The sequence below is a fragment of the Schistocerca piceifrons genome, chromosome 1 (assembly GCF_021461385.2).
Source record: "Schistocerca piceifrons isolate TAMUIC-IGC-003096 chromosome 1, iqSchPice1.1, whole genome shotgun sequence".
Taxonomy (NCBI): domain Eukaryota; kingdom Metazoa; phylum Arthropoda; class Insecta; order Orthoptera; family Acrididae; genus Schistocerca; species Schistocerca piceifrons.
The window spans coordinates 708,493,487-708,516,878 of NC_060138.1; the positions used below are offsets into that span (position 1 = coordinate 708,493,487).

The 23,392-nt window shown below is 39.9% G+C and overlaps 1 protein-coding gene across 3 annotated transcripts in view; it reads left to right on the top strand.

Annotated features, from left to right (window-relative positions):
• The window catches only part of LOC124710756 (protein unc-13 homolog 4B), a 178,828-nt gene that overhangs the window by 148,992 nt on the left and 6,444 nt on the right, over window positions 1–23,392 (top strand). For all 3 annotated transcript variants that reach the window (XM_047240952.1, XM_047240951.1, XM_047240953.1), the window contains 7 exons: window positions 886–1,043; window positions 3,200–3,416; window positions 3,715–3,789; window positions 4,188–4,295; window positions 4,421–4,636; window positions 4,841–5,050; window positions 9,142–9,445. In XM_047240952.1, coding sequence (XP_047096908.1) covers window positions 886–1,043; window positions 3,200–3,416; window positions 3,715–3,789; window positions 4,188–4,295; window positions 4,421–4,636; window positions 4,841–5,050; window positions 9,142–9,445 — 1,288 coding nt within the window. The remainder of the gene's footprint in view (window positions 1–885; window positions 1,044–3,199; window positions 3,417–3,714; window positions 3,790–4,187; window positions 4,296–4,420; window positions 4,637–4,840; window positions 5,051–9,141; window positions 9,446–23,392) is intronic.

Genomic DNA, 23,392 nt, shown 5'->3' on the forward strand with positions numbered 1-23,392 from the left:
GTATAATGAGATATCAGGAATAATATAAGTCCACCTTTTAAATGTCTCTCTTAAATCAGTGAAAAAGGTAAAATATTTATTACACAACATATCAGGGCCACAAAGTGAAGATCACAATATCAAAAGGTATGTGCAAAGATGTAAGATATCATGCAAATTACTTGTGATAATAAAAGCACGTAAATAAAACACCAGCCACCATTTGCCAAATGGGAATAAGTGCTGAATGGATGTTGGTGTAAATGTGACAGTTCCTGTCAAGTTATTTGAATTAGCTAATAAGTGCGATTTGCCTCGATTAACTGAGGATTTGTGATAGATGAACTGATAACTTCAGGTATTAACTTACCATTAATTTGAGACTTTTTAAGTGTTGTTAATTACCAGTTTTACTCTTGTCCCACTGAGTCACTCTTCATCTGGATTCATATATTGTATTTCCAGTTAATCTTTTTGCCACTGTTCATTTGAATCTTCCAAAAAGGAAGATCTGCCTTTATTAATGCCTACCTTCTACTACCATGTAAGCTGAAGTTTTATTTATTGTTTGTAAGGGTTAGTAAGAGGCCTTTTACACACATTCGTTTGACTTGATTTTGAAACTGGTAATGTTCTCTTACTTCAAGAGAAAGTTCACTATAATATCATGACCGAAAGATAAGGGATGAGAAATTTTACACACGGAACTAAACTGTAGTAATATTACAGGTAGAATTTGTTATGAGCCAACCAATCATATTTTTCAACAAACATAAGTAACATTATATTTAATGTGCATGATTGTTTTCAAATGGGAACATTTATTTGTGCAGTTGTTTTTCCCTTTAGAGAACTTTACAGAAAATCTGCTGTTCTACGAAGTGCACATTTTTATTTTATTTACAGGTTTCAGAACTAGTTGGACCAGTTATCAAAAATGCGTGCATGTGTTTGAAACCACTGAAATTTGGCGATAACATGGAAGTTGTTGAAGGTGATACTGATCCCCTGAGTATGGGCACCAAATTGTTTGAGCTCTACTTGATTCTCCAAAGGTTCTGTGTGTAAGTACTTGTTTTAGAAGTTCTGTAATAAATGATTTCAAGGGAAATTTCAGTGTGAAACAAAATCAGAAAAAAGAATTTCATCTTTAATTAGAATCACCTAAAAGGAAATATAAAAGAGATTATGCTAATATTTATTTCTTTAGATGTTAATCTGTTGCCAGCATTGTTACACAATAGATTCATACGATTGAATATACACGCATTCCATCCTGGATTTTCCATTGTTCGAATACACACGCTCCTTTATATAAGGACCTGAGGTGCTATGTTTTCCACACATGGGAACCGGTCACTTCGTGAGAAGTGATAGTCAGTATTACTTTTTGTGGATGAATGGTTTGTAAGCTATTTGTTGTATTGTATAGATCCACAACCACCATATACAGGGTGATTGTAATTAAAGTTAAACTTTCAAACCACTGTAGAAATAACACCACTGGTCAGAATGATGTAAAATTGCAATGGAACATTATTGGATAAGGGGGAAAACGTATGGCAGAAAAAATGTAGGAATAGATGGTACTGTAAGCATCATAATTTAATAGTGGTTGACTACAAATGACAAATTAGTCACACAACAATGCCTAAGATGTACGTCCAGTGTTAAGCAAACTATACTGCTCAGTGTGCATGGGTGTACAGGTGTGATACTGTTAGTTACTTAAGCCCATCCACCAAAGCAAGTTCATATCACATTGGTTGGGAAAAATCTGTTTATAATTGTCCTGAGGACAAAAAATGCATAAAAGGCATCAGTTACATCAGTTTTTAGCTATCCAGAGATAAAAAACCACATAAGAAGCATAGAAGCATCAATCACTTCGGGTTTTAATTGTCCTGAGGCCAAAAACTGAATAAAAAGCATCAGTCAGAATCAAACTGGATTATCAGTTTCCTTGTGACAGATGCAAAACATGTTCGATCTGCTGTCCACTATTTTCTGCAACAAGTTGAAATTGAGAAACAGCTTGTTTCACAACTGACCGAAGTGCTTCCAGAGTCACATTCAGAATGTGTTGCACAATGCATACCTTCAATGCAGCTAAGTTTGTAATTGGAACACTGAACACATCTTCTAGATAGCCCCACAGCCAGAAGTCACACAGATTAAGTTCAGCTGATTGGGACAGCAAGACTATAGGGAAGTGGCAGCTGATAATTCTAGCATTTCTGAAATGGTGCTTCGGCAGCTGCTTAACTGGTTTTGCAATGTGCTGAGGTGCTACATCTTGGATAAAAATGGTCCCCTCCACACTGTTGGAGAGCTGGAATGACCTGGTTGCCCAAAAGGCCCTTATAGTGCTAGCTAGTGATGGTACAGGTAACAGGACTGGGAACACCTGTCTCTTCGAAAAAATATGGCCCTATGATAAACGATGGCTTAAACCCACACCACACCACACCATGACTTTTTCAGGACGATGTGGTACTGGTTGATTTGTGTGTGGATTTTCCATTGCCCATATCCTACAATTCTGTATGTTGACATGCATATTGGAAGCTCTTTCAGAAGTAATTACCTGAGAACTTCCACTTGTTCTGCTTGTAATGTGAATGGATGATTTTTCTGTTCACCTGCAACAGTGCCTGGAAATGAGTGGCTGCCATTTGGATGGTGTCAGTTTTTGCACAGGAACTGCAATGCATTCTTGTCTGTGCTTTATGTTTATTAAATAATATATTTGTAATATGTGAGAAATGTAAAAATTTAAATTTATAAAAAATAAATTTGTTAGAATGATCTAAAAAGTGTAACAGATCCCTACCAGATGTGGAATATGCCATAAATATGTAAAATGATTGCTGGCATGCTATTATGGAGGCAGAAGTGTTCATTAGCATTTCATAAATGATCATAATTCTTAGTTGCATATTGATTTGCACCTTACATTTCAATCAGCCAAATGTCCTGCATGATTAATCTACAATTGAGCCACAGCTTTTGCTCATGTATGTTCATTGTTTCCATACTAACATATTGAAGTATCAGTGAATTCTTTTAACAATTACCAGTGGTGGTAATTAAGATTAGTGGTGTAGTGGCTTAGCAAGAAAGTTACGATAAAAAAAAATGATAGTGTGTGCATTTTATTCATATTATTGAACTGTAAAAACCTGTTTTATGTAATCTACTAATAATTATATTATTGCAGGATGGGCATAGGATTATGTCCTGCAGATGCTGATGATTTTGAAATAAAAAACTTTCATCTGTGGTTCCATCGAGGTGTTGCTCAGTGGCTTGATATAGCTTTATACAAGGCGTTACAGAGGATAAACAAGGCAGTGGAACTAGATAAGTTGGAACCTGTTGATAGCACTGTTAAATACAGCTCATCTGCTGTAGATACTCTGGCAATTTTTTATCAGGTAAAAACTGAGACACGTAATCCCTTTATTTGCCTTGTATTGCTGGTTTTTTCTTTTAAACATAAAATGAAATTATTTGATTTGATTTGATTTGATTTTTTATTGGTCCAGTTTTATCATATAGCACAAATTGTACAATTGATATTGGACAGGTCAAAGATAAGTTACAATAATACATAATATTAACAATTCAAATTAGGTACCAACTACAATTACTTTTGTTACTTATTCAGAAATTCTCTGATAGAATAGAAACAGTGCTTTATTAGAAATGCCTTTAGTTTTCTCTTGATTGCAGATAAAAATATTCTGGAAGCAGCTAAACTGGCCAGATGTAGAAGGTTCTTACACTTTTGTTGCAAAAATAATTGATGTAAGTACCCAAAATATGAATTCATGCAAGGAGGGGCCCTAAGTTATTTGGTTCTGGTTAGAGAATGTTTTTGTAAAGTGAATTATTTTAGAATAAAGAAAACTTTTGACCTATTTGTCTTTTATATTTCTTTAATTCTCTTTGATAATATAAGGAAAATGACAGATTGCTACTCCTCATAAATATGACACGTTGAGTTTTAGACAGGCACAGCAAGAAGACTAAAAAACACCCAATGAGTTTTCCTTATATTGTTTAATTCTCTTTGTATTTATTTCCTTGCTCTCTATTTTTAATTGCATGGACAAAATTTTAATTTCACTTTGAAACTTAGAACATCTCGATAGATTTATTACAACTGCTGGTACAAAATTAATATTTATTATCCTTCCTTATAGGATATTTGTAAGTGCTCAGTCTATTATGCAGACAAAATGGGCAAGAAAGTTGAAGGTCTTGGCGAAATTCGGAATGTGTATGAAACAAAATTTGAAGTCACAAATGAGGTGAGTTTTCCGTGTAACATAGGTTTTAAATTCTTTCCATTCTCTGGGATTAATTGTGTTACAATGAAATATTTCTCTCTTTTTATAATTAATTAACCCTAAAAATTTATTTATTTTTTCTCCAGTGGTGTCTGGCAATCAATAACATTGACTATGTTAGACAGTCGATAGTTCCTTTTGTGTCAGAACTGGGTATGGAGGAAATAATTACATCCCTTGCAAACTTCAGAAGTCAAACAGAAGCTGAACACTGCAGAGAAACATTACAGTTAGTGATTGACAATGACGTTGAAACAGTAAGAAATAAAATTCTGGAGTTACTGGAAACAGTTGCTGAAAAGGTACACAATTTATAAGTAGTTTTGGATTACACTAAAAATAATAAGAACATAATACCTCTGATAACAAGACAGACGGTGTGTAAGCCGGAAAGGTGGAGTGGAGGGATATAAAACTTAATAACTTGTTATTTATTAATGCTTGGTTTGATTTGTTCATTGTGATTGGAATAATTTTGAACTTACAGTGACTTAACATTTTTCCAGATGACACCATCAATACACAGATTTTTACTTGAAGGTGCAGAACTTTTACATCAAGACAGCAATACTTTGGACAGGTTAATGAAATACCTAGATGATAACCTAATTACGCTTCATTCACAATTAAATGAAGATAATTTTGATAGAATCCTTGCAATTATGTGGGAGAATGTGTCTCACATTATGCTTGATATTGTGGAGAATAATCTAGAGGTAAGAAATATGTATTAGAAAATATACTTACTACCATTCTCACAAAAGATTGTTTGTTGAAGACACAGACAATTCTTGCTCCTGCTTGTGAGAGCCTTGTATAAGTAATTTTTTTCATTGTCTTTAATCAGCTGACACAATTTCCTTTGGCTTATTGTGGTCTGAATATTACGGACTTCAAATGTGTTTTAATACAGTGAGAGCTCACTTACCTTAACAAGCAAGATAAATGTAACAGTACAGATGAAAGAAACTGAGTGACAGATCTTGGGAGAAGAGAGTAAAACAATAGAGAAACATGGGCAGAACAGTTTACATCTACATACATACACTGCAAGCCACTGCATGGTGCATAGTGGAGAGTACCCTGTACCACTACTATTCATTTCTTTTCCTGTCCCACTCACAAATAGCATGTGGGGAAAAATGACTGTCTGTACACTTCCATATGTGCACTGATTTCTCAAATCTTACCTTTGTGGTCATTATTGAAAATGTATGTTTGTGGCACTAGAATCGTGCTGCAGTCACCTTCAGATGCTGGTTCTCTAAATTTTCATAGTAGTGTTCCTCAAAAAGAATGTTGCCTTCCCTGCAGAAATTCCCATTTGAGTTCATGAAGCATCTTCATAATACTTGCGTGTTGTTAAAACTTGATGGTAAAGAATTTAGCAGCCTACCCCGGAATTGCTTTGATGCCTTCCTTCAGTCCAACCTGGTATGGATACCAAACACTTCAGCAGTACTCAAGAATAGGTTGCACCAGCATCCTATATGCACTCTTCCTTACAGATGAACCATGCTTTCTTAAAATTCTCCCAATAAACCGGATTTGACCATTCATCTTCCATACCTCAATCATGTTCAATCCATTTCATATCATTTTCAGAGCTACACCAAAATATTTAAACAATGTGACTGTGTCAAGCAGGACACTAATAATATTTTGTTCAAACAATCAGGTTTGTTTCTCTTACTCATCTACATTAACTTATATTTTTCTACATTTAGAACTAGTTAGCTGCCATTCAACACACTAACTAGAAATTTTGTCTAAGTCATTTTGTATACTCCTACAGTCACTGAAGTTTGACACCTTCCCACACACAACAGCATCATCAGCAAACAACCAGACTGCTGCCCACCCTATCTGCCATATCATTTGTGTATATGGAAAATAATAGTGATCTTATCACTCTTCCCTGGGGCACTCCTGATGATCCCCTTTTCTCTGATGAACACTACTCATAGAAAACAACATACTGAGTTCTGTTACTTAAGAAGACTTTAATTCACTAGCGTATCTGGAAACCTATTCAATATGCTTGTACCTTTGTTAAGAGTCTGCAGTGGGGCATGGTGTCAAATGCTTTTTCGAAATCTAGAGTTAAGGAATCTGCCTATTGCCTTTCATTTCTATTTTGCAGTATATCATGTGAAAAAAGCATGAACAATGCTTTCTAAAACTGTGTTAATTTGTGGACATAAGCTTTTCAGTCTCAAGGAAAGTTATTACAGTCAAACTCGGGGTATGTTCAAAAATTTTACAGCAAACTGATGTTAAGAATATTAGTCTGTAATTTTGCAGGTCCATTCTTTTAGCCTTCTAATAGCCAGGAGTCAATTGCACCTTCTTCCAGTCATTTGGAACTTTGCACTGGGTGAGATATTTGCAATAAATGTAAGCTAAGTATGGGGCCAGTGCCATAGGGTACTCTTTGTAAAACCGAATTAGGATTCCATCCATAACTGGTGATTTACTTGTTTTCAACTCTCTCAGTTGTTTCTTTATGTCAGGGATGCTTATAATTCTGTTGTCCACATGGGAATCCATATGGTGGTCAGATGACAGTGTATTTCTTTGATTCTCCTGCATGAATGATTTCTTAAATGCATAATTTAAAACTATTGTTTTGTTTTGCTGTCTTCTATTGCCACACCAGATTGGTCAATGAGTGACTGGATAGAAGCTTTAGATCCACTTATTGATTTTACAAAGGATCAGAATTCCTCAGGTTCTTGGTCTGATCTTCAGCTAAGATATGGTGGCAGTAGTTGTTATAAGCTTTGCACGTAGATCTTTTCACAGATGTATAAATATCTACTAACCCCTGGCCTTCATCATTTGCACGTTATTGTTCGAACCAAAAGTGCAACAGCTTTCAAAAAAATGGCTCTGAGCACTATGGGACTCAACTGCTGAGGTCATTAGTCCCCTAGAACTTAGAACTAGTTAAACCTAACTAACCTAAGGACATCACAAACATCCATGCCCGAGGCAGGATTCGAACCTGCGACCGTAGCGGTCTTGCTGTTCCAGACTGCAGCGCCTTTAACCGCACGGCCACTTCGGCCGGCGCAACAGCTTTCACTTTCTCAGCATTTTCCGAATTTTATTGTTAAATCACGTGTGTCTTTTCCATCCTTAATCCACTTACTAGGGTCATACTTGTCCAGAAAACGATTTACAATCTTTTTAAACTTTGCCCATAATTGCTTTGTGTCCATCATAATGGAACTAAATGATGTCAGTTCATTGTCTAAGTGAGATGCTAACAACTGCACATCTGCTCTTTCTAGCAAAAACATTCTCCTGGCCATTTTGACTTACTTATTAACATTTTAACAATAGTAACTATGATGACATGATCACTGATCCCCATCTATACTAATGTCATTGATAAACTCTGGCCTGTTTGTGGCTACATGGTCTATAATATTTCCATTGCACGTGTGCTGCCAAACTAGCTGCTCAACACAGTTTTTGGAAAACTGTTCCAAAATACTTCACATGACTGTCTGCCTGTACCCCCTTCAATGAATCCATGGAAGTGCCAGTCTACACTTGGTAGGTTAAAGTCACTTTCAACTAGAATTGCAAGGTCTGGGTATTTATGTGATACTGTCCTTATACTTCCTTTGAATGACTCTGGAACTGTCGCAGTAGAATTGGGTGGCCAGTAAATACATCAAACAATAAACTTGCTTTCACCTACAACTGTCATACGTGACCAGATAACTTGAATCACACTCAGTTTCGACCTCACTAGAGACAATATTTTTGTCAACTGCAATGAATACTCCCCGCCCCCCTCTAGCCCTCTGGTCACTAATCTGTCTTTTTGATATACATTCCATGACTCATTAAATATCTCAGAAGTTTTTACTTTGGTTTTCACCCACCTCTTGGCCACAAGACTAATTTGAAAGTGAGAGCTTTCCTGGAGGGCACCAAATTTGGAACTTTATTACAAATACTTCAACAATTTACTGGCAAAATTTTAACGGTCATAGTGTCTTTACCTTGAATGTTGTTCGATTTTGCTACCTGCATATAAACTGGCGATTGTTGAATAGTATACCTCAAACTACTGCCTAGCCTTAAAAAAAGCCATGTGCATTATACAAGTTCTCTGCTAACCCAGTAGCTGCTTTCTGTGTGTGGTGCATCCCTGAGCTATCAAGGGGTCGTGACAAATGTAGTACGCAAGTAATAGTGGGTTTGGTGGCTATGAGGTGGTTTGATGGAGGCTCTTGTTGTTGTGGTGGTGGCAGATAGTGATGCCAAAGGCAGAAGTGTGAAAACTTAGTCCCATAGCTGAATAATATCCAGCAGAACATTTTCAGTGTACCTGTTTGCCACTCAGTGTCTCCTCTATGTAGCAATCTTAATTTTTCATATTGTTGTATATAAACTTTTTGATCACACCGATTACATGTCAAATGCTGAAAGATAAAGAAATATTATTGCATTCTTTCTGTTTTATTTTATTCTATTATATCTTAATCAGTTAAATGAATTTTCATTGAGTCGGAAGACCAGTTAGAGCTTCATCTATCTGAAACAAAACATTGTGCTGAATTGTAAATATTGATCCTTGTATATTTGTTGCACTTGTATTTTTAGAGGTAAGAGAAAAGTCAGATTTAACATAATCCAAAATTTTGACTTCGTTTAAAGTTGCTTTTCAAAGAGACTTACTGATTCAGTTTGCTTATGGGAGAGCTTTTGGTTTATAAAATACCATTAGAATGTAAAGAAAGTAATATTGCCTTTACTAATGTTGATTTATTATCTTTCTGCTTTTCAGAAAAGGAGGCCTCCATCATTTTTTGCAAATCTACATGAAACACTGAATATATTGATAGGTTTCTTCAGACAAGGAGCAGAGAGAAACACCTCCCCAGTTCTTCAGCAAATAGATTCAATGTTGAAATTACATGGCATGGAGACATCTGAACTTATACATCATTACCACTTAGAAAGGCTTGAAGAGCAAAATGCCATGGAGACACCACACTTTGGGTTACTTACTATCAGAGCACAGTTTGTGGAAGACTTACTAAGAGTAGAAATTATGAATGCTAGGAACCTTCGACCAATGGATTCAAATGGTAAGGAAATACTCAATATCAATCACTTATAAGTTTGAACCTACATGAATGAATGCAATGACATAGAAGAAGAATAATTTAACAGGGATTGGATTGGTTAAAATATCTCAAAAGGAGAATTGGGAAAGCCATAGCAAATCTGAGGGGGGAGGTGAGGGGGGGAGGCAATTATGGTCACAAATAACATCCCAGGCGAAGGCACTGAAGGGCTCAGGAGCAGATACAATAAGGAGACTACACTGTTTGAAAAATTAAAAAAAAAGGCAGCTAGAAAAGGGCCACAAGATATCTTAAGGCAACTGTGGTCCCTATAGCAAAGAAAGCAGATTCAAATGTGTGCAAGGACTACAGAAATATTAGTTTCATATCTCATACTGTCAAAGAAATATCTTATATAGTATGGGGAACAGTGCAAAATAAAATAAAGACAACTTACTACAAAATTAATATGGATTGCATAGAGGAAGAGTAACAAGAGAAGTCGTTGGATGTAAGAGTCTATTAACTAATGAACTTACAATACTCAATATGGATTTTAATGATTACTGTATGTTTCACAGGTTGAGGAAAGGATTTTGATATAGCGAAGTAGAAAATAATATTTAAAATGTGAAAGCAATACGAATGTAGTGAAAGAAAAAGACTAATAAGAGAAATATACCTGTGATAGAGAGCTGTGGTGAAAATTCAGGAGTAAGATATATATAAAATTGTTACTGAGAGAGATGTGAGAAAAGGTTGCATTGTTCTAGTCCTGTTAAATATATTTGTTCATTCAGTCATCATATCCTATAGATACAATCAAGAAGGACAACTTTTAGAAATGTTGAACAGTCAGTGTACACATTAACAACTGACAAGCAAATCAGAAATATGATCTGTACACTATACTGCTTAGTCCTATTCATGCTTTTGTCCCCCCCCCTCCCCCCCCCCCCCCTCCTCCTCCTCTTTCATGAGTTCATCCATGTTGCACACAGGGCCCCCAGGTATTGCAGCCAATTCTTTCTTCCTTGACTGTATTCCCTTCACCCTGCCCTCCCTCCCTATCCTCACTCCTTCCCCATTGTCCCCTCCTTCCCCTCTCTTGGTGTTCTGATTTATATCGACCTGGCTATCAACCTAGTTTCCTGTATTGCTTGCAATTTTGTTCCTTCTGTCTGTCCTTTCATCCTTTCTGGCATTTAGGTCCTCACTTGTTTGACCTCCATTTCAAAATTTCCTATTTTCAGTGTGAGCCATTTTGGGACGAACTCCATCCCTAGCATCTTCGGTGTGGATTCCTCTCCCCCTTTCTTCCCCTCTCTCTGTAGCCTCTTCCACCCTGCTAGGTCACCAGCACTTGTAGCTAGTCTGTGTGGTGGGGATGTTACGTACTCATACACCTGAGCCACCTGACAACACATGGATCACACTACTGATACCTGAGCTGTTCCCTCTCCATGTATCCCAAGGAATGGTTTCTTGTCTTCTTGGAGCATTGGAACACCTGGCAATGGCCGCCGTGCCAGATGGCCCTTGCTGTGGCCTGGTGGTGCCCATGGGGAGAGTCCCTAGTCAGAGTGGGTGGTATCAGGGCGAATGCTTGGTGCCTGAAGCATATCAAGCTGCAAAAATCTGTCTGTTCTTAAACAACCATCTCTCTGAATGGTGAGTGGTCATTGAATGCTGCTTCTTATGACCTGGCAACCTTCCCTTCCCTGGTGACATCATGGGAGGAGGGCGAGGCTCGACGTCTAGGGATGAAACACTTTCCCCATTACCTCATCTGTACGAGGACTGATGGGGACACATTCACCACCACAAAGCCCCATTGTTTTTTGTTGAAAATATTGAGGACATGTATGGTGAAGTGGAGTCTCTTAGTAAGATGTGATTGGGCTCCCTGTTGATCAAAACTTCTGCTGCCACCCAACCCACAGCTCTTTGTGTATGTGTGTGTGTGTGTGTGTGTGTGTGTGTGTGTGTGTGTGTGTGTGTGTGTGTGTGTGTGTGAATGTCTTGGCAATGTCCCAGTGTCTATTACTCCTCACCAAGCTCTGAATATGCTTCAGGGAGTGATTTTTCATAGGGAACTTATCCTGCAAACTGATGAGGAACTGTGGGCTAATTTGGAGCAGCTTGGTGTTAATTTTGTTTGATGTGTGTAGAAGGGTCACAAAGACAACCACACCAATACTGACACCTACATTCTGGCTTTTGAGGGAGAGAGCTTCCCAGAAGTGGTCAAGGTCATGTGCTACAGATGTGTCATGAAGCCATACATCACTCCACCAATGCGGTGCTTGCGTTTTGGGTACATGTCTTCCAGTTGTACGGTGGACCCTCTTTGTGGCGACTGTGGACACTCCCCCATGAGGGAAGCCCCTGCGTTCCACCACCTGTGCGTGTCAATTATGTTGACTACCAATCTCCTCACTCACAGGATTGCCTGGCTTAAAAGAGAGAAAAGAAGACGCAAGAATACAATTACCTGTCTTATGCTGAGGCTTGCCAGAAGTATGAGACACTCCATCCAGTGTCACTATCTTCAACTTTTGCCTCTGTTACTTCATTTCCTCCTCCTACCTCTTCCTTACCCCAGCCCCATCTCCCTCTCCCCTCCCTCTCCCCTCCCCCTCCCCTGCAGTTTCCACAACCTCCTGTCTTGGAGCCCCTCCCCTGCTGGTCAAAGAAATTCCCCCTTCTTCGACACCTTTCAGTGATAAAGTTCCCTCACAGGACCCCTCTTCCTGGCGTCTCTCAAGCCGGACGACTCCTACCACCACTTGGCCATAAGACGCATCATATGTGGGCCCCCAGGTCCCCTGCTCTTTCAGTTCCGAATCTTGCAGAATCCTGTACTCCCCCTGTGCTCTGTCCTCCTCCACCTCTGAAAGAGAATAAGAAAAAACATAAATCATCCTATTCTGCATTCTATCTTGTACTTCAAGAAATGCATTTCGTGGTTATCTGGTGTTCTGTCAAAACTGTGCTGGCCCCAGGGTAGCATCTGATGGGGTCTGGTTAGCTCCAATGTTATCAGTGACTGGATCCCCCTATGTACCAACCAGGAAGCCATAGTGATTAGAGTGCAAATGACTCCAGCACTCACCATTTGCAATGTCTACCTCCCTCCAGGTAGGCCATTTCCTCACATTGCACCGTCTACCTTAATCCAGCAACTCCTGCCCCCATTTCTACTGCTTGGGGAATTTAATGCCCACTACCCACTGTGGGAGAGTGTCACTTCAACAGGCAGGGGTCTCCTAATTGACCAACATATTACGGACCTTGATTTGTGTCTCCTCAATGATGGTTCCCCTACACACTTAAGTGCCGGTCATGGCACCTTTACTGCTATCAATCTCACAATCTCCTCCCCTGCCCTCGTGGCTTCCCTACATTGGTCATTCCATGATCACCTTTGTGACAGTGGCCTCTTTCCAGTGATTCTATTGTTCCACTGCTGCACCCAGGCAGACAGGCCCCCACACTGGACATTCCACCAATTGGCCTTTATATATATGTCTGCTGTGCACTTCAACACCTCCCTCTTGAATTCCATTGATGCAGTTGTGCAAGGCATCTCTGCCACTATTCTTCATGCTGCTGGCACTGCTATCCCCCTTTCCACAGGCCCCATTGTCATCGACAGGTACTGTGGTGGACCAAGGATGTTGCATTTGCTGTCCAAGACTGCTGACATTTGCTGCAGCATACTAAGCGACACCCTCCACAAACCAACCTCCTTGCTTTTAAGTGTCTCCATGCTAAGACTCATTACCTTATTAAGCAGAGTAAACAGGAATGCTGGGAGCTCTATGTTTCCTCCCTGGGATGTATGCCTCTTCATCGCAGGTTTGGTCCAAGCTCAGTAGCCTTCTGGGCCACCAGTGACAGTCAACTGTCTAGGGTACTAACCTTCAAGGTGCTCTGTGCACTGATCCATTGGTTCTCGCAGAACACCTCACAGCACACTTTGTGATGGCATCGGCATCTTCTTCCTGTTCTGCTTCCTTTCTCCAGCAGAAATGCAGAGTTGAACAGACCCCCACTGTTTCATTCCACACCATGCTGAGCCCTATAATGAACCCTTCACTGAATGGGAATTCTTGCAGGCTTGTACCTCTTTGCAAGACACAGACCCAGGCCCGGATTCCATCCACGATCAGATGATCCAACACTTGGACATTCCCCAGAGGTGAGAGCTCCTCAGGATCTTCAACTGAATGTGGCTCATGCGTTCCATCACAATGATGAGACAGTATAGTTATCCCACGCCTTAAGCCCAGGAAGAACCTAACATCTCTTGACCGCTACCACCCAATTAGCCTGATGAATGTTCTTTGTAAACTGCTTGAGAGGTTGATTAGCTTCAGATTATGTTGGGTACTTGAATCTCTGGGCCTTTTGTCCCCGTATCAGTGGTGGTTCCGGACAGGACACTCTTCAACTGACCATTTACTCAGATTGGAAATAGCCATCCAACCGGCTTTTACTCACTGCTGGCACCTTGTTGCAGTCTTTTTTGACTTGTTTGAGGCATAAGGCATGGCTTGGTGCCATCGCATTTTAGTTACGCTACATGACTGGGGCTTCCGTGGTCCCCTTCAGATTTTTATCCCTGAGTTTTTACCTCACCAGCTCTTCCTGGTTCAAGTTGGCACTTCACTCAGCACCCCTTGGATTCAGAAGAACAGTATCCCACAGGCTTCTGTGCTAAGTGTCATACTCTTCCTCATTGCCATCAATGGGCTTGTGACCTCCGTTGGACCTCTGGTTACCCCAGCATTGTACATCGACAATTTTTGCATCTGGCGCAGCTCCCACTCAGTAGCATCTGCTGAGTGCAGGCTCCAAGGCACCATCCGATGGGCCTCTGCATGGGCCACATCCCATGGCTTCCAGTTTTCTCCCTCCAAAATGAGGGTTATGCATTTTGTCGTCAACCCACAGAACACCCCTGTCCAGAACTTTATTTGGGTGACCAATTCCTCGATGTTGTAGCACAGTCCAATCTTAATGCTCTCTGCCTCCTGCCCAACACATCTTTGGGTGTGGACCATACCACTTTTCTCCATCTTTAGTGTGCTCTGGTCCTGCCCAGACTAGATTATGGTAGTCAGGTTTATGGCTCAGCAGCTCCCTCCACTTCGAAACTGCTTCACCCTGTTCACCATTGTGGGGTGCGTCTGGCTGTTTCTGCCTTTTGCACTAGTCCCGTTGATAGTCTCCTCACAGAAGTGGGAATTCCACCTCTACACATACTGTGGGGCCAACTCCTGGTTTCTTACAAAATCGCCACTCACCAGTTCCCTGACCAACCCATGTACCCCATGCTCTTTGCCAATAAGGGATGTCTCCCTCCTGACACCCATCCATGGGTGGGATTGCCAGTTGGCATGTGTCTCACTTCCATCTGTTGGGATCTCCATCTCTGCTCACTGGAATGCACCTCGTATCTTTCCTCCCACAACCCCCCATCGGATGGTGCCTAGACCATGGATTAGGGCCTATCTATTCCAGGATCCTAAGAGTTCTGTCACGCCTGAGGTTTTCTGGCCTCTTGTATGTACCATCCTTGCAGAGTTCCAGGGTGTCACCATCTTTTATGCTGATGGTTCTAAGACAATTAATAAGGTGGGATATGCTTTCACATTTCCTATTGGCTTAGAACAGCATTTATTGCTGCGATCTTGTAGTGTGTTCACAGCAGAGCTTCTGGCAATTCACAGAGCTCTTCTTTTTATTTCTCAAGCCTCTCTCCACAGTGTTTTAATTTGTTCAGACTCGATGAGCCGCCTGCAGTCTATTGACCAAAGCTACTGTCATCACCCTTTGGTCTCTGCTATCCATGACCTCCTCTCAGCCTTGGCTGTGCTGCCTGCTCAGTTGTCTTTCTCTGGGTCCCAAGTTATGTGGGCATACCAGGGAATGAACTGGCTGCCCGTTTGGATAGAGAAGCAGATACTTACCCCCCTATTTCCTTTCATGATTCCAGCTGCGGATATGCAGACCCACATCAAATCTGTCTTTGTCCAAAAATGGAATGACATCCGGTGTGCTACTGCTCTTAGTAATAAACTGTCCACAGTCAAGGAGTCTAATACAGTTTGGCACTCTTCCTTTCACTCCTCTCAGGAGGAGTCCACTGTTTTAAGCCATCTACGCGTTAGTCATATCAGGCTCATGCGTTGTTTCCTCCTACGTAATGACCCATCACCACAATATGGTTGTGGAGCCAGACTGACAGTATCCCACTTATTGGTGGAATGTCCCCTTCTTTTGGATCTTTGTGCTAAGTATAGTCTTCCCAATTCCTTAAATTTATATATTAACAGACGATTCATGGATGGTTGAACTGTTCCTCAGTTTCCTCCATGAAAGTGGTTATTATTTCTGGATGTGTGTGTGTGTGTGTGTGTGTGTGTGTGTGTGTGTGTGTGTGTGTGTGTGTGTGTGTGTGTTAGCTAACACAGTTTTTTGTCCCTCAAATCTAGGTATCTGAAAAATTTGCAGAAAGAGTTTATAAATGAGGTTTTAATTTTATTTTGAACTAATTGAAATATCCAGCTTCTCATTTTTTATGTCAGATGGTAGCTTATTGAATACATCCTGCATCAGAGCACACACCTCTACTCTGAGCCTTAGAAAAGGGTCCACAGTCTATTTCGGTGTCTTTTATTGAGACTGTGTACATACAATCAGTTGATACTGATATTTAATGTCAGCAACAAAAACCATTAAGAAGGTGGGGGCCTTAAATGTATAGAGAAATCCTTAAAAAAGACTTATTCCTGATGTGTAATTCTCTACTTTACACAATGTTTTTACTGCCCACTTTTGCTGTGTAAACATTTTCTTACTGTAGGTGAACTGCTATGGAAGACAATTCCATACTAAAATGGGGGGGGGGGGGGGGGAGGAGGGTGTGAGAAAAAGCTAAATAGCAAATACCCTTGTATTTAATTATTATTAATGAAAAGGTGCATAGTGTGCAAATACACTCTTGTATAAACACTTAAGAGTTCAGGGCTCCTTATAGCATGGATGTCATAGAATCCTGGGCATTTTTGGCATCTCTTTAAGTATCTTCCATTTCATTCTTGTAACTGTGTGTACAAGTATGGATACATTTTTTGGAGACAGAAAGGTTCTTCTTCAGTCTAGTAAAAAATGAAGCATATTTACTTCAAATGTAATACAGAAAATTTGTTTAAATTTCAGTACATGGTTGGCAACAAAAAATTCTGCACAGCTTCTTGTTAGTAGGTATACTTAACAATACTTGCTATTGTGTGGTACAATTTGAAACACTCTGGCATGTACAGTGGAACACTATAGTCAGGGCCCACAATAATGTTTATTTTCTTGAAATCTTTCCTCTGGAAAGTTTTGTTTCTTCTTCACAAACTTTACACATTCCTGTGGGCTGCATCTTCTTTTCTGTGGAAGAAATTCTGTCTGAGAAATGCCTTCCTAGAAGACTGTAGTTACACACTTTTGCAGTAAGTTGGTGTACACTCCCTTTCTTTGCTCACATAACATAAGAAGAAAAATTGTCAAATGGCAGCCTTTGTCCTGATTATTTCTTGTTTTATGTTATAATATGAAAGCATTCACTTCTGCCCATATAAAAAGTTGGAAAAACAGTTTTGTCCACCATTTTATTTGCCTTGTCTTGAAAGGGTAGTGAGATAAGAGTTGCTCATTCCTGTCTACATCTGTCTTATTGAGATTGTAGAACAGAATGGCATCAGATTTTATTTTCTTTGTCATCTTTGTTTTGCTACAAACTTCTATTTCTGTTTTTGTGATCTTGTGAAGACTTAACAAACACATACCATCCCTTGTGTCCTTCCACTTTCGATACAATTGTTTCTTCCTCATAACCAGCTTCATGTTGACTATGCCTTGTTCAGGAAGTCCTGTATGATTAGGTATGCACATTCCCACAGTCTTCGTCTTGTTCTCCCACAGAAAATCAGAAAGAGCTTATGAACTGTAATATCTGGCCGTATAAATTGTGTATCCCTTGCTGATGTAGCCAGAGAAAAGTCTCTGAAACAAGACAGTGACTGAATTGTCTCCCTACCCTTTCCCTGCGTAAACTTAAATGTCTAAAACATATCTTGTCTTCAAATTGCATAAGGCAAATAATTTGATCTATATTTGTCAAGTCCTTTTTTTTTATACACAAGGAAATTAATTCTTCCCTAGGATCAACACACACCTTTATCAGTGATAAGGCATTCCTCAGGAAAGAATGCTTCAGAAAATTGTGAAAGTAAAAGATTTAGGTAATCTCTAATTTTATGCATGGGATCATTGCCAGGTTCATTACTTGGTATGTATGAGGCATTGTCATTTATGTGCAGGCAAGAAAGAATAACAAAGAATCTATTTCTGACCACAAAAGTTGTGAAAACAAAGTTATTTGTAGACCAGTATGCACACAGTGTGTTTCTCTTTGTTAGGTGGACATAAATTACAACAGCAAAGAAAAACTAATACTAGTTTACACCAGTTTATGAGCTCCACATGCCTGTTGGTGTCATGTTGTTTGAGCTTGTCATGATATCTGGACTGGATTTCACATACTTCTTAATTTCTGCCTTGATGAGCTTTACCATTGATGTAGGGGAAAAAATGGAAAAAATGTTGACAGGACTGTTACTGTCATTGACATTTGCCACACATTCATATTCACATTCTTCTTTGAGTTCAATCAATGATGGTTGTTCATCCTAATTTCACATCTGAAGATTTTTCAACTCTAGAACATCTTGTCTTGCATTATGGCTCTGTAGATGGCACTATATTTGAAGTACCACTTTATTAGGAAGTATTAGGGGAGTTCAACAAGTAATGCAACACATTTTTTTCTCAGCCAATCTTAGTTGGAAAAAGTGCAGATGTTGTTGTGGAACATATTGGAATATTCCCACTTCAGGTCCTATATAGGTGGTGGCACTATACATGGCCTTCAAAATGGCATATGTAATAGAGGGGCATTCCAAGGAGAGCTGTTGTTTTCTTTTGAAAACCAGAAACCAGAGCATCACATATATTCAGAGGCTCCTGCAGAATTCTACAGAGAACTGGCAATGAACAAAGTATGGCGAGTCATTGAGCAAGGCATCTGTTATCACAACAATGTTGCACAAACTTGGCTGATCTCCTGAGGGCCAGCCAGCTGTACACATGACTCTGATGATGGCTCTAGGCATCTGTTATCACAACAATGTTGCACAAACTTGGCTGATCTCCTGAGGGCCAGCCAGCTGTACACATGACTCTGATGATGGCTCTGACATCAAAAAGTAGAAATAACATGTGGGCATACAGACCCTCCCAGTGAGGCAACTTAAGGCCATCACATTGAATGAGGATTATGTTGAAAAATAGTGTTTTGTAGCCAAAAGAGTGGGGAATAATATGGTGTATTGCAATTCTGAATGACAACAATCTGCTTTCAGAAAAAAATGTTACATTACTTATTGAACGCCCCTCATGTATTACACGCTTCTTGATCTCAGTAGTGGTCAAAAACATATTACCAGAAAATGTGTTTCTAGCACAAGGAACCTGCAAAAACTACAGCTGTATGTGACAGTGCTGCAGTTTTGAATAAGTGAGGGTTGTCCTTCAGGATGCTGGAATAGTTTCAGAAACATTCACACAGTGGAAGCACCATGCAGAAGCCAGTTCACAGCATGCGAACGCTGAAGAGAAGCCTTGAGCACAACGGAAATGACATGAACAGAGGAAGATGGGTGGACCTCTGTCGTAGGACACTTGTAGCAGCCCGCCACAAGAGCTGAACTCGGGCCTGCAACAGAAAATATTAAGACAGTTGTAAGAGCAGATATGCTGAACTTAGCTTCTTAATTAGCTGTGTGTTTACTTTATGTTAACTGTTTTTACTCTTTAAAGATACTGAAAAATCATTTAGGTAGTTTACCAAAAAGGTGTACTTGGTACTAGTCCTTCACATGTTATGTTCCACCATTATGACTTTAGTTTCATGCCTATGATATAGTCTGTCACTGAAATCCCCTGGTGCCTCTTAGAAAGTAAGACTGTGTCCTTCAAAGAAGAATATCATGCCATTAAATTTTAGTTTGCAAAGTACATTTTGTGATCCATTCCTAATAGTTTTTGTTTTATTTTTTAAGCATGTTTCACATTTTTAAGCATATTTCACTTGTTGCACTATTTAGTAACCAGCTGGAGAATTTTTACATAATTAGTGGTAATGGAGATACAAATCTTCACTGAAGCTTTTCCTCTGTCTTTCTCAAGATCCATCCCTAATCTTTACTTCTGTTCAACTTTCCTCCTATTTTTTTTACTGAAAACAAGACTCAAAGAGTCAAGAAACATATTGAAGAAAGAAGTAAATTTTCCATCTAGACTGTCTGCTTTATAAATTTCTCCACAACATTCTTCCCATAGTTTCTCTTAAAACAATGTGATAGTCACTGTTCATGATTCTGTGATAGAACAATTTTCCCTTCAATGTGTATTTCACAGGTCAGTATATTTTATTGTTAAATTGGACTATTGGTTTTACAAGTTGATTAAAAAAATTCTTAAAGGCTATTATGCTGTGTCCTTCAATCTCCATGGAGAATTTTAAAGTGGAAAACAATCAAAAGCCTCAATAACAACTGTAGAGCTCATTGATCAATAATAGCTGATAGAAAATCAATACTAAAGTCTCCAGTTATTAAAACTGTCTATAGCTGCTTTATTAATCTTAAGATACTACTTCTTGATGGTCTGTAAACTGTCAGTACTACAAGTGAAGCTTTGAATAATGTACATAGAATGAAAGTACAATAGGAGACACTGAACATTATTAAATACTTTATGCACATGAATAAATGGTTTCTGAAGAAGTGGGGAACTTCTGGAAATAATGGAAGTAATAAGAAAATAAGGGAAAACATTTTGTTTAGCAACATTCCCAGGGGAAATGTGATGAAAACAGCAAAGAAACGTAGCTCAGTAAACACATTGCAAAACTTAAGGACGAAAGTAACTGTTGTATGATCTGTCACTGCTGAGTAATATAGTAGCTTGATGAAACTTGGACCATACTTAGAAAGAACTCACACTATAGTATAAAAGGCAATTTAAAAAAATGCAATGAAGTTAATAGAAATGACACTCTCATCTAAAGGCAATAATTACGCTGAAGTTACTGCTATCTATGATGGTCCCCTGGGCATTACAAAGTATGGAACGTGGTTCTTAGTGGGGGGGCAGGGGAGGGGGGGGGGGATGATCACAATGGATGGCAATACCTGACCTGCAACATACACCTGTGCTGGCCACGTGGTAGGTCTGGAGTTCTAGTGGTAGGGTGTGCCATACCTTCACCAGCATGGTTGATAACTGTTGGATAGTCATTGGTACATGTGGACATGCTGCAGTCTGTCTCCCCATTGCATTCCACATGTGCTCAATGGGATTTAAGTCAGCGGGAATGGGCACTTCAGTTTATTCGCCAAATATCCTCTCATTCCAAGAGCAGCTCCACTTCCACCCCCACCTCCATCTGCGCTGTATGGTGCAGTATCATCCATAAAAATTAAGTTGAGGTTCAATGAATCCCTGAACAATCCCACATGAAGAATCAGTACATTGTTGCAACAATGCAGACCAGTGAGTGTGTGGTGTTCAAAGATTTGGAGGTCAAAACAGCCATGTGACATTGTCTCCCCACATTGTAACACCTATACCATCAAAACTATAATGTTTGACAATGCTCCTGTGTGCTTTACATGTTCCCCTCTCTTTCTGTATGAGGGTACATTCATAATCACTATGCAGATGGAACATGCCCTCCTCATAGAACAACACACAACCCCAGTCCTCATTGGTCAAATCTGTATGCTCTAGGCATTATCACAAACAGTGCCACTAATATGCAGGTCTCAAGAACACAGCATATTTGTAGAGACACCACACCCATGCAGTAACCATGCCACTGTGGAGCCTGAAATTGTATGACTTGTAGTCCTGCTAAATGTGGCTGCAGTTGTGTCCGCTGTTTGATGTGTGTCCCTTCTTGCCTGTTGCACAATGTAGTGATCATCTGCTGCTGTAATTGACCCTTCCCTAGTTCTTCAGGTGTCAGTGCCTGTGGTTTGGAATACTCCCCATGCATGTGAAACAATGGTGTGAACAATACCAAACTTGTGGGCTATAAATACTTGAAGTCTTGCAGATTTTGTCTTTGGGTAATGATAACCACTACCACAGTGCTTGCTGATTGACACACACACAATATTTACCCAGTCCTTCAACTACCTCATGTTGCAACTACAATCACTCTAGCCTCGTGCCATGTGACAACCAGCTTTCTGTGCATGACTGGGGGACCTCTGATAACTTGATCCCACACTTTCACTCATTTCCACTGAGTTGTTGTTGTATTACGTTACTTTATATACATCATTCTTAAGATTTTCAGAGCAGTGTCTACACTGATCAACTAGAACATTATGACCAGTGACCTATTGATGTAAGCCATCCAGGTGACAGTGGTACCACCTGGCAGGGATAAAATGGGGAAGGTGCGCTACCTCTCTGAGTTTGACCAAGGGCAAGTTGTGGTGATCTGGAGTCTCAGCATGAGCATTTTGGAAACTGCATGTCTTGTCAGTTGTTTAAGGAGTGCTGTAATAAGTGTCTTCAACATGTGGTGGAACCATGTCCAGGTGTTGTGGGTTGGGCAGCCACCCATCAAGACAGATGTCTGATATCGTAGGCTGGGCAGATTGGTAAAAAGAGGACAGTTGTGATGGAACTAACACCATACTTTAAATGCTGAGCGGAGTAAAACTGTGTCTGCACACAGTGCACCGAAAACTCCTAACAATGGGGCTCTGCAACCGATGACCCATGCAATGCCAATGTAACATAATGACATAGGCAAATACAACTGAAATGGACATGTGACCATTGGCACAGTGGCAGAGCAGTGCATGGTCTGATGAATGCTGATACCTTCATCATTATCGTGATGGGAAGGCGTGAATACATAATCATCCAGGGGAACACCATCTCAACACCTTTAATGTGGAACAGAGGCAAGGTGGTGGCTCCATTATGCTCTGGGGAACATCCACATGGGCATCCATGACCCAGTGGAGCTCTTAAAAGACACCACAATGGCCAAAGTGCAGACCATTTACACCCTTTCATGCTGATCATGTTTCCCAAAGGCATTGGCATTTTTCAGCAAGATAATGTACGATGTCACAAGGCCAGGAGTGTGATGGAGGAAGACAGTGGTGAGTTCCTGTTGATGTACTGACCCCCCACCCCCCAACTCGCCAGATCTGAACCCGTTCAAACACATCTGGGATGTGATTGACTGTGGCGTCAGAGCTCATCGCTCCCCTTCCCAGAATTTACAGGAATTAGGTGGCTTGTATGTGTGTAGGTATGGTGCCAACTCCCTCCAGCGACCTACCAAGGCCTCATTGCTTCCATGCCACGATACGTTGCCACTGTTATCCATGCCAAAGGTGGCATAATGTTCTGGCTGATACGTGTATACAACACTAGAGGGAAAGACACCTGGTGAAATGAACTATTTCACTTACTCACAAAGTCTGTTTACTAAAGACTCAAGTTGTTATGGGGAATAAAGAAATGAACACACCACAAAAAGGAAGCCCTCAGAAAGGATCTGGAGATGGCAATAATAATAGAAATTGCTATGAGAAAAAGTTTTGCAAAATAAATTTGAAGTACAGTAACACATGACTAAGAGCCTTGGATAAAAAGGAAGAAAGAGGAAATATATTTAGAAAGTTTTGAAATTGGATTGTGGAAAAGAATTGCTAAAATTAGGTCAGTAGGCAGAGAATGAAATTTTCGAAAGAGTGAAAGGAACAAGAAGTCTACTAAGGTAAATCAAGAAAAGGACCCAATTGGATTGCACAT